This window comes from Lipotes vexillifer, unplaced genomic scaffold (assembly GCF_000442215.2).
Source record: "Lipotes vexillifer unplaced genomic scaffold, Lipotes_vexillifer_v1.1 scaffold1048, whole genome shotgun sequence".
Taxonomy (NCBI): Eukaryota; Metazoa; Chordata; class Mammalia; order Artiodactyla; family Lipotidae; genus Lipotes; species Lipotes vexillifer.
Window position 1 is genome coordinate 738,613 of NW_006785351.1, and position 11,481 is coordinate 750,093.

The 11,481-nt window shown below is 48.5% G+C and overlaps 1 protein-coding gene across 2 annotated transcripts in view; it reads left to right on the forward strand.

Moving 5' to 3' along the window:
• The window catches only part of LMX1A (LIM homeobox transcription factor 1 alpha), a 155,788-nt gene that overhangs the window by 96,832 nt on the left and 47,475 nt on the right, over positions 1–11,481 (forward strand). For both annotated transcript variants that reach the window (XM_007457396.1, XM_007457397.1), the window contains exon 4: positions 10,055–10,287. In XM_007457396.1, coding sequence (XP_007457458.1) covers positions 10,055–10,287 — 233 coding nt within the window. The remainder of the gene's footprint in view (positions 1–10,054; positions 10,288–11,481) is intronic.

An 11,481-nucleotide genomic window follows, 5' to 3' on the forward strand; every position in this document is an offset into this window, starting at 1 on the left:
TTGTCTCTTCTCTGATAACATATGAAAGGCTTGTTGAAGTTTGATTTAATTTGTTATAGTAATGAAGAACAGAGCCTTGAGATGCTCATGAATTTCTATTTTTGGCTCAGTTGGCTGTCTTGAAATAAATGATCTTATACAAATACGTACATGGGCAGATATGTTAAATTGATTTCAGTAAAGGGAGTTAAGAGCTGCCACTTACTGAGAGCAGCTAGTATGTATCAGATCCTTCTGATACATTATCTTATTTAAGCTCCAAAACATCTTGTGGGATAGTTATGACCTCATTTTATAGATAAAGAAACTGAGGCTCCAAAGGAGTCTATATATAGCTTGCTCAGGTTCTCAAAGGTGGAATCAAGACTTGAATCCAGGTTCTATCAGACTTCAAAAGCCAGGCTCTTCCCACTCTGCCTGGCTGATTCTGGAACAGACGCTTTGTGAGAACAAGAAAAGTACTTAGTTCACCATTTCGAGGTAAAAGCTGCCCATTGCCAGCAACATTTGCCATCAGTGATGAGCTGTTTGTGTTATCCTGCACTTCTCGGTGAAGCCAGAGCCTCACGGAGCCTCTGGGACGTGCAGACATCACACTTAGCCGTTCTCATCCCATTGTATGGTCCTTCTTACAGCTCCCCAGGAGCCCCAGGGAGACAGAGACTCTGATTGGCTCTGCCGGCCACTTATTGTTTTCCATTTTCTCCCCACTGCAGAGTCTTGAGACTGTCTCTTATAGAAGATCCTGCCACTCCTATTGTCCCTGCAGACTTTCCCACCGCCCCAGGACCACGGGCTCCATTGCTTATTGTGGTGGTGTTGGCTCAGCCTCAAGGACAGAGACCTTGAGCCAGCTGACAAGGTTGCTTGTGTCACTACTTCTAAGGCCACAAGCCATGCTTTTGGTTCCCAGTACTTTTGAATACTCTTCTCTCTCACCATCTCTCCTTCTTTTTAACCACATGGTCTCCCAGACTCCCAGCAGCAGATTTTCCCGACAGACAGTTTTGGCATATGGCCAATCTCTGTCTCGGTGCCTGGATGACCTCAGTTACCAAGTCAACATGGCAGTTAATGCATGCTGCTATGCTGCCCCCTGGTGGAGAGGGTGGAAACTGAGTGATAGGCAGATTATTGTGTTCTTGTTAAAGAGCTGTACAAAAACCCCCTCCTACTTTCTAGACCAAAGTGTTCATATATCTGATTAAAAATAGTGTTGTCAGTGTCTGTGGAAAGGCTGCATTATCTGTAGTTGTCTGCTCTCCAAGGCTAAAAGTGGCTCTGATTTCTTATTTTGGTGGGAAAAAAACAGTATCCAGTCAGTTGGCCTTAAGTTGGCATTAGGGTTTTTCGCGTATTTATTTTGTTTTCCATCCTTCCACTTAATTGTCTATGGTGCGGAGGCTTTGAGAGGCTCCCTTTGAGGTCTGCAGTACTCTGGGTCAAGGTTAATGAAGATCTCAGTCTTTCCAAACGTACTCTTGATTTAGGAACCTTCTACAGTATCATAATGGGGGCTCCCCTTATATTTCTGCTCAGCCTTCGTGAGTCTCAAAGCCCTTACCCTGGGATAGATCTGGGTTTGCATGAGGCTGCCATGTTCTTTAGTATTCTGTACGCGGGCCTCTCACCATTGTGGCCTCTCCCGTTGCGGGGCACAGGCTCCGGACGCACAGGCTCAGCGGCCATGGCTCACAGGCCCAGCTGCTCCGCTGCATGTGGGATCTTCCCGGACCGGGGCACGAACCCGTGTCCCCTGCATCGGCAGGCGGACTCTCAACCACTGCGCCACCAGGGAAGCCCAAGGGTTACCCTTTTACTGAGGATTTACCGTGTGCCAAGCACTATGCTAAGCAGTTCTAATGTGTCAGTTCAATTAATTCTTATTGTGTCTCTCTGAGGTAAGTCCCTTTATTATTTCCGTTTGATAGATGAGTAAACTAATGCCGCCATAGCCTGATCAAGATCACATAGCTAATAAGTGGAGGAGCAGGGACTTGGACCTAAGTTTATTTGATTAATACCATGTTGCCTCCTGTCCTGCTATTTCTACAGCTCAGTCTTTCTGGCTGGGCTTTCTTGGGTCTTTCTGGGTCCAACACCCATGGCCTACATTTCTGCCTGTACTCTGAAAACAGTGACCCACCAAATCCCCCAGTGACTGGGATTCCAACAAGAATTCTCTTGTTTCCCAACCTTTCTGGAATTAGAGTAGACTCTTGGGCATGGTGGTGTTGGGTCTAAGCATCTACTGGACACTGTTTGTTCTTAACCTAAATCCACAGAGGAGAGAGCTCTTTTGGGGATCCCTTCAGGTACTTTGGGGCCCAAGAGACGAGTAGCTTGAAGGAATCAACTTGGTTCCTAACTCCTGCCTTTCACCTGCATGTGCGCAGCAGGGTCTCAGGACCTCCTACAAAGCCATGGGCCTATCCAGGAAACTTCATGGGAGCTCAGGCCTCCGTCTTAGCTGCCTGATCCTTTTACTTATTTCTCCTGTGAAAAGAGTGCTAGAGAGGATGTATAAAGAAGAACCTACGGATCGGCCCTCCCAGAGTCTGTCTCTCTTGTGGAAGAGAGGCATCGTGAACCAAGCTGAGCTGAAATATGGCGAGGCTGTCTTTGAGTTCATAAAATAGTCCTGTTTGCTCTTACCCCATAAATTTAGTGAGGTAATGAATATAAGAAACACCACAGTTCTTGGCACCAAGTGACTATTCAATGAAGACCAATTTCCTTTTTTCCTATCTTCTACAAGCTTCTTTTTCTTTGTAGTAAAATAATTGGGGGGATGAAATATATTCTAACCATTAGGACCCCAATATTCTGAACGTGGAATGATTTTCTTGAGCTCACATAGCCAGCATCAAAGTCCAGGTGTCCACAAGGGGTCCTGGCACACGGTCGTCTTTCTGCTGTAACTCCTACAGTGCGCAGGGTGTGCTGTTGCTTCCCAGAGGTCTGGCCTCTGTCTTGATTGCCTTAGACATGTTCTCTAGGAGTTTCTCAAGTGTCAAGCCTTCATATCTGCTTTGGAAACATTCCTATCTCCTTAGCTACAGAGCAGTATCCCCAACCCCATAATAAAAGCATGAATCATAAAAATGGGAGTTAATTTTAAAAGTATGCAGCCTATGGGCTTCCCTGGTGGCGCAGTGGTTAAGAATCCACCTGCCAATGCACGGGACACTGGTTCGAGCCCTGGTCCAGGAAGATCCCACATGCTGCGGCGCAACTAAGCCCGTGTGCACAACTACTGAGCCTGCACTCTAGAGCCTGCAAGCCACAACTACTGAGCCCACGCACCACAACTACTGAAGCCCGCGCACCCTAGAGCCCATCCTCCGCAACAAGAGAAGCCACCGCAATGAGAAGCCTGCGCACTGCAACAAAGAGTAGCCCCTGCTCGCCACCACTAGAGAAAGCCCACGTACAGCAACGAAGACCCAATGCAGCCAAAAATAAATAAATAAATTAGTTTAAAAGAAAAAAGAAATTATCCCGCCTAATGGGTTTCAAACACGCCTTAGGAGCAAATTGATTTCTTCTTGTACATTTGTATAAAATATATCTATATATACATATATCTATATACGTATGTAATATAAATCCTTTCTGGAAGTATGTATATATTTGTACCATACAGATAGGAAGAAAGAGACTATGTGAATGAGTTGTTGGTTTTAGCTGGTGTGTGTGTATGTGTGTTTTGTGTGTTTGTGTGTCCATTCATACATAACCTCATTTGGCCTTACCTGTTCCATATATGTATATACATGCATATATATAGGTGTATCTGTGAATGATACAGTTCTGGAAAATACCTCGTTTGGAGAATTACCATAGCAAGGCCCTGTCATGCTGAAACACCATCTGGAGACCTGGATTTAGGTGTGGCAGAGTAGGCTTCTCTGGTTGAAAGGAGGTACGTGGAATAAAGACTCTCCCCTTCCACAGCCTCTAAATTCTTGACGTAACACACTGATCTAGGGCAGTACTTTTCCATTAAAGATAAGAAAACTGGGGCTTCCCTGGTGGCGCCGTGGTTGAGAATCTGCCTGCCAATGCAGGGGACACGGGTTCGAGCCCTGGTCTGGGAAGATCCCACATGCCGCAGAGCAACTGGGCCCGTGAGCCACAACTACTGAGCCTATGCTCTAGAGCCTGCGAGCCACAACTACTGAGCCTGCGTGTCTGGAGCCTGTGCTCTGCAACAAGGGAGGCTGCGATAGTGAGAGGCCCGCGCACCATGATGAAGAGTGGCCCCCGCTCGCCTCAACTAGAGAAAGCCCTCGCACAGAAACGAAGACCCAACACAGGCAAAAATAAATAAATAAATAAATAAATAAATAAATAAATAATAAATAAAAAGCTGTCTGCCCCTTCTCAAAAAAAAAAAAAAAGATAAGAAAACTGAGGCCCAGGGAAAGATGGTGGCTTTTCTGAGACCTCTTGGTAAAAGAAGCTTTCCCTGAATCAGGTCACCTTTTCTTTTCTTCTTTGCTACCCTCCGTGGCACCTAATACAAGAAACACTGTTTCCCTTGCATTATCTTGGCACATTGTGGTGGGAGGTTGTGCCTTGTCTAAGGCGTGTGCTCTGTGTGGCAGCCCTGCCAGCTGTGCATCCCCGGGTTCATCTCCTGGGTCAGTGCCACACTCTTTGGAGAGGAAGTCATGCCACTGTCAAAGCTGGGAGAAGTCAGCAGGACTCCGGCTGCTGAGGAAGAAATGTTCTCTCAGTGTAGGGCTCAGGAAACTTTGGAGCACAGAGAGCCACCTTCGGGGTAAAAAAAAAAAAAATCCACAAAGGTCAAAAGACGGAGGCCGGGCAAATAAAAAGAACCAAAAATTGTGCTCTTCCTTATAGGTCACAAAGTCCTTATACCTCTTTTCATTTAGTCCTCAGTAATCCAGGAGTGTCAGCACCATCATTGCCTCTTCCATCTGAGCAGACTGAGACTGCCAAAGATTAAGTGATGAGCTCCGAGTCACACTGACTGCTTGGAAGTGGCAGAGCCTGCCGATTCCGGCTCTCTCACCAAAACTACAAGTTGTGCATCTTAGAGCTTGTGGCTGTACTGGGAGAGAGGTAGGCAAGGCATAGAATGGAATTTCAGCCAGCCTCTGTTTCTCTGCCTCGTAGAGGGAGTGGGAAAGGACCAGAGGGAAGAAGAGAATAAATAGGTGTAGAAGGAGGGAGGGAAGGAAGAGAAAGAAGATTCGGTGACCTCTAGCCCAAGCCAAGTGGATGGGGCTCTGCTTTGGGCCGTTCTGGCTAATCCTCTGCTACATACGCCAACACACCCTTCTATGGTCATTGGCTGAAAGCCTGCTGCCTGCTGGAGAATGTGAGCTCCCTGAGGACAGGGCAGCCTCGTTTAGCACTCCATCCCTACGCCTGCCCCACGGAGAGTGCTCAGCTATTAGGGAGCTTGGGCTCTGGACGCTTCTCCCCCAGCTGGATCCTGTTATCCCCATTTTACAGGTGAGGGGATCAGATGCAACAAAGAGATAAAGAATCATTTGAAGAGATTTCAGGGGTGGGTGAATTTCTAACAGTGGGCAAAGTTGAGAGTTGTTATGTATGCCCAGAAAAGCTGGGCATTTCTGGAAACGTGCTTAGCTTTCTAGGGCACAGGCAGGCTGCCAGACTCTGAACCCCGAGAGAGGCCTCATTAGCATTCAGAGGCCAAAGTCACCGTGGGGGCCGCCATCCAGGGCATTGGGAAGAGACAGGCTGTGTTTTAATTACAACCTGGACTTTTGAACAAATCCTTTTCTCCGCTTGTCTGAGCCTTAGAGAAAACAACTTGTGGGAAGTGTGTAGTCGGCAGCTGGGTCCACAGTGGTACCCATACAGCTGTGTACACATCTGGCACACAGGTGGTGGACTGCATGTGCCTTTTCTCCTTGGGTTGCCCTGGGGTTAGTGAGGGTAACAAGAGCCAGAGCAGTAAGGTGAGGTCAACCTGGTCTTTACCCAGAACGGGGCAGCCAGTGCAGAGAATGGAGAGAAATGGGACTGCCCCCCTCTTCTGGGTCTATATCCCACCCCTCGCCCAGTCATGACCATTTCACGATCTGAGCTCAGACAATCCTGCCACTTCCTCTGGCCGTTCCTGAGTCAACATGGTGGGCTTTCTTTGTTGAGCTCACCCTAGCCCTCCCTTCTCCAACTTGGGGGGAATTTTTGGAGTGGGGGTTGGAATTAAGAAGGGAGGAGGAGACTAGCAGGGTAGAAGTTAGACGAGCACAGATGCCACCACCTGCGGCTGTGGATTCTCAAGAGCTTGTTGACTCCTGGGAGCATTTGCCTGGAGTCTGTTTAACAGTTCATTCCTGGGGAAGGGGAGAAGGAAGGAGGGCTTGGGGACAAAGGGCCTGTGACCGGCTCCTGTTAAAGTACTGATTCGTTTGCTCAGGTTGGCAAACAGTGTCTAGGGACTCCAGGCCAGGGATGAACTGGGTGGGTTTTCTGTCCGCTGCACAGCATCCAGCATGGGGGGAGGGGAGTAATGGCAGTTGTTGAAGGGCCTGGGGCGCCCTGAGGTTCAGACACGGAGAGCAAAACCACCCTGGGCAGCTGGGGGAAGGGAGGGGGCAGGGGCAGGGCTGCTGGTACCTGGAGTTCCGTTTTGGGGGCTGTCACATACCTTGTTAGTGGTGAAAGAGCCGCACCAGCCCTTGAACTGTCTCCCAACCTCACCCCCCTTTCTGAAGCTGAGAGGCAGAGGGAAGGTATATCAGGATGGGTGTTTCTAATGTGCTTCTGATGGCCAAGGGCAGGGAGGATTGGTGTTGGGGCCCAAGGCCGGGGTCAAGAGTGAGACCACACATGCACTTCTCATCCCAAGCTGTGCTGGAGTCACCTGCAAGCTGGCCTCTGTCCAGGGAGGCTGTTCCCTAGTAGATTCATGGGAGGCGGCTTCAATCCCTTCTCCAAGCCTTGGCTTCCTTCACTCAAAGAGTTTGAATGGCCTCCCTCTTTCTTGTACCAGTTCCCTCCTTGGGAATTCCTCCTTACCTGCTTTTCCACTCTACCCTCAAAACTCTTTCCTTCATCCAGGAAGCTTCCAAGATAAACACACTGTGCACGTGTATAGACTTAGGCATCAACTAGTACAGCTTTAGAGCTGAGAAGTGATTAAATATTATAAACAGACCATGGCTTTAGGCCACTCTGTTTTGTATTCATGAAACATTGCTTTGTATCATTCTTATATTCTGTTTCCCAAAGGTCAGTCCCTCTGGGTAGACATTATTTATCTGTTTGTTTCTTTGTTTGCTGTTTCTCTCACTACCATATGAGCTCCATGGAGGACGCCGACTTTGTTTTGTATCATCTGTGCCCACGATAGTGCCTGACACATAACAGACACTCCACATAGGCTGGTTTATAAACATGAATGTTGCTGGGTGGGGCTTTCTCTCCCCACCTCCCTGTTAAGACACAGTGTCTTGTGTAGTGCACAGTGGATGCTTCTGAATCAATGAGAGAATGAATGAAGACTAAATGAGTGAGTGAACGTGTGAATGAGCTTTTGAGATGGGATTGGCCACACTTAGGCCATCGTGGCAGATGGCCTGTCTATAGAAAATTGCTCTTCGGTTATTTATGTTTCCTCGTCTCCTGCCGAGGTAGGGCTCATGAGCAGAGCAGGGTGTCTTCAGCCCCCTGATATCCTCTGAGTCAGCTTGTGTCTGCCTTTGTGATGAGAGGAGGGGTGTTTGGAGCTTTATGAATTCACTCTGCCCATTTTGTCTCCACTTGTCACCATCCTCTCCCTTGTACCATCTGACCTTCCCATGTCTAGTGACCCCTCTGGTATGTGGAGACAAACAGTGTTTTTGAGAGAGATTTCCCCCCTATTGCGCTACTACTTTAAAAAAGAAAATAACTGTTTATTTTGGAAATAGAAAAATGAATGCTATAATGAATGAATCCCAGAGATATTTTTAGGGTCTGTTATCTCTGTGCTTATACCCAGGGCTTTGACAAAGGCAATTATGTTATCATGAGGCAATTTAAAAAAGAGAAAGAGAAACGGAGAAATCTACTTTAGATTTTAATCTTTCATAGACTGCCCTGAGCTCTTACCGATCTGGGGTGACCGGGAAGAGATGGGCCACCTTTACTGGGAACCTACTGTGTGTCAGCTCTGAGGCCAGGCTCTTTGCACATCTTATTTCAGAAGAGGGTGAGCGGGTGAAGTTAACAGGTCAAATCAAATCAACTTTTATTGAGTACCCACCATGTGCAAGAGGTTGTAGGGCATATAAATATTCCATAGGCCTAGTTCTTGGAATACAGGCTGTTGGCAAGATAAGTTATAAACATGGGAAAATTAAATAATAAGGCAAGATTAAGATATTTTAAGTCAGCATTAGGAAGTAATGCTCTTGGGACTTTTGGAGCTGGAAGAGATTGTCTGGCCTCACATCTTTAACAACAGCAAGGTTTTGCAGACAGCTGTCTGCAGAGCGGGCAGCAGAGCCCAGGCTTCCAGATCGGCTATTCTTGGGTCTTGAAGCATCTCCAGATAACTGTCCAGTGACCAGCACAGACAGGTCATGGTGAAAGTGTTCAGAGGAGGTACGGTCACTCCGGAGGGGTGTAGGGGAGGTCCGGGCAGGATTCAGGGAGAAGGTGGGAGCAGTTGTGTCCTGAAGGGTGTGTTGTATTCAGGTAGATTAAACAGAAGAAAGGGCTTTGCGGGAGGGCGGCAAGGCATAACAAGGCCCAGAGGTAGGAAATCAGGAACTTTGTGCACAGGTGTGGTGACATATCGGCCATCCTCCAGCTCTGGCCGCCAGGAGCCTGGGAGCCGACCCCACGCTTCCCAGTCTCCAAGCCCCGGATCTGTCCCCTCCTGTCTGGCTTCCCTGCTGCTGCCTTAGTGCCGCCCCTTGTCACCACTCAGCTGTTCTCCCTCACTCAATCTCTCCAACCCCAATTCCCCTCCACCTTTCATATTGCAAAGAGCTCCTTTTCTAAAATAGGCTCTTAGGGTGTTAAAATTGTTCAAAGGCTTCTGCTTGCTTGTCAGATGCTGTCCAGCCCCAGTGTGCAATCCAGTCATGACTTGCCTCACCTGTCACCCTTCTCCAGGCCCCCAGCCTCCCACCTGGTGGAGGACACAGCACATGCTCCCAGCACAGCATGTACTTGCAGGACGTCAGGCCTTTGCCCAGGCTGTTCCTTCTGTGGGGAATCCACTCCCCGACCCCTTCAGGCCTGCTGCCTGCCCACCTTCCTGTCTTCCGTTTGACCAAGATTTATTGAATGGGTAATAAAATGCAAATCCCCCTGCTGACTCCCTGACAGTTGTCCTCTCTTCTGTGTTCCCGGGACCCTCTAGTTATTTGCACATGTTTGTCTCTCCCATTAGCCTGAGCTCATTTCTGGAAGGGATTTTCTTTTATTCACCTTAATAATCACTAGTGCCTACTGCATCCGCCTGGCATAGATAGACACCCTCTTCATGGTTGGTTGAAAGTAAGTGAAATGAGATGACAGTTAAGTCCCGAGAGCTGGGCTGAATGCACTGAACGTCAGGCTGGGAAGTTGGGATGCAGTTTATCTCTCATCTAGATTACACCTCAGAATGCCCTGGGGAGCTTGTTAAAAATTCACATTCTGGGGCCCATCCTTTTGCATGCTGATTGGAGTGGGCCTGGACCTTTTTGTTATTGTTATTTTGTTTACATAATCACCCCCCTGGGGATTCTGGGCAGCCTGCCTGGCACCAGTCTGTAGGGCATCCTTTGGGAACACTGTGCCATGGACCACACCAAATACACGCTGGGCTTCAGCGCACCCTTCTTCCAGCACCTCTCAGCCTGCTTTTCTTAAGGCTTTGAGAGAGTAACTTAACTGAATTCTCTGGTGCAACCTCCTCAGGGAATAAATCATCTGTATTTAAAACCTATTCCATTCCAAGCCTCTTTGTCCCAGTTCTTGTTGAAGTTCCTTTCGCTGTTGACTTGAGAGGAGACCTGGGACCCAGCCATCTTTCTCACCGACTTTGCTTTGCTTTCTCCCATGCTGCCAGGCTGTTTGCTGTCAAATGCGGGGGCTGCTTTGAGGCCATCGCACCCAACGAGTTTGTGATGCGGGCCCAGAAGAGCGTGTACCACCTGAGCTGCTTCTGCTGTTGTGTCTGTGAGCGGCAGCTCCAGAAGGGCGATGAGTTTGTCCTGAAGGAGGGGCAGCTGCTCTGCAAAGGGGACTATGAGAAGGAGAGGGAGCTGCTCAGCCTGGTGAGCCCGGCAGCCTCAGACTCAGGTGAGTGCCGTGCGGTGGGCAGGGCGGGTGTGGGAGAGTGGGGTGCAGTGGCAGTCTGCATTGCTTTCCCTTTTAGAGGGCCAGCCACCAGGGCACCCTTGTCCCATGGCAGAGCAGTGCTGTGCATTCCAGGAAGTTTCTCTGTGAGCTTGGAGTAAGCTCTTATCAGTCAGGTATTGCCATGATGATGCTGCATAACAAATTACCCCCGAATTCTATGGTGTATGACTAGAAACACTTATTCACACATCCACAAGTCTCTGGGTTAATGGAAGTGACTCTGCTTCACACTGAAGGTCTTCAAGTCACCTGGGATCTGCTGATCTCAGCCGAGCTTAGCTCTAGGCTGTAGACCAGGTTCAAGTCTGCTCTGTGTGGTTCATGCTGGGGTCCAGGCTTGAGAAACAGCAGCTATGGGGCATAATTTCCTGGCAGTGGCAAAAGTGCAGGAAGGCATGCTCAACCATGCAAGCACATTTCAAACCTCTGCTCATATCATGGCTGCTAATATTTCACGGGCTAAATCAAATCAGAAGATGAAACCCAAAGTCCAGGGAGGGGAAATACACTGCATGTACTGCGAGGCCCTGACAGGGTAAAGATTCATAAAACTATTAAAGAGAATGATGGATTGGAACCAATAATTCCATCTGCCACAGTCACTGAACTACTCTCGCCTTTGTTTCCTCATCTGTCAAATGGGAAAGCTGGAATCTCTAAGGCTTGGTGGGTCACATAAAGAAAGCATCTAGAATATACTTGTTCCACTCACCCAAGACCCACCCACCCTCCCGGGAGAGGGAAAAGAGAGGAGATGGCAGAGGTTCAGAGTCCTTTTAGAGCAGGTATTATTACAAGGCCAGAGAAATTAAAACTGCCCAGGTGAAGCATGGAATGCCTTCCCAGGGTGTCTGTCCCACAGGGCAGCGTGTGTCTTAGCCTGGCCTCCCTTTTCCTGGAAGAATCTGGAGATCCAATTAGGTGATATCCATGTAAACTTACTAGTTTTTGCCACTGCCAATTACAGTCCAGTTCCAAACACATTACCATGGCTTACAAGGCCTCTGGAATCTCACTCTGCCCAACTCTTCAACCTCGTGGGAGCCCCTGAGCCCTCCCTCTACACTCAGCAGACATCAGTGTCTCCACTCACTTCCACATCTTAAAAGTTTCTTCCCTCTCTGCCTCTTTCCC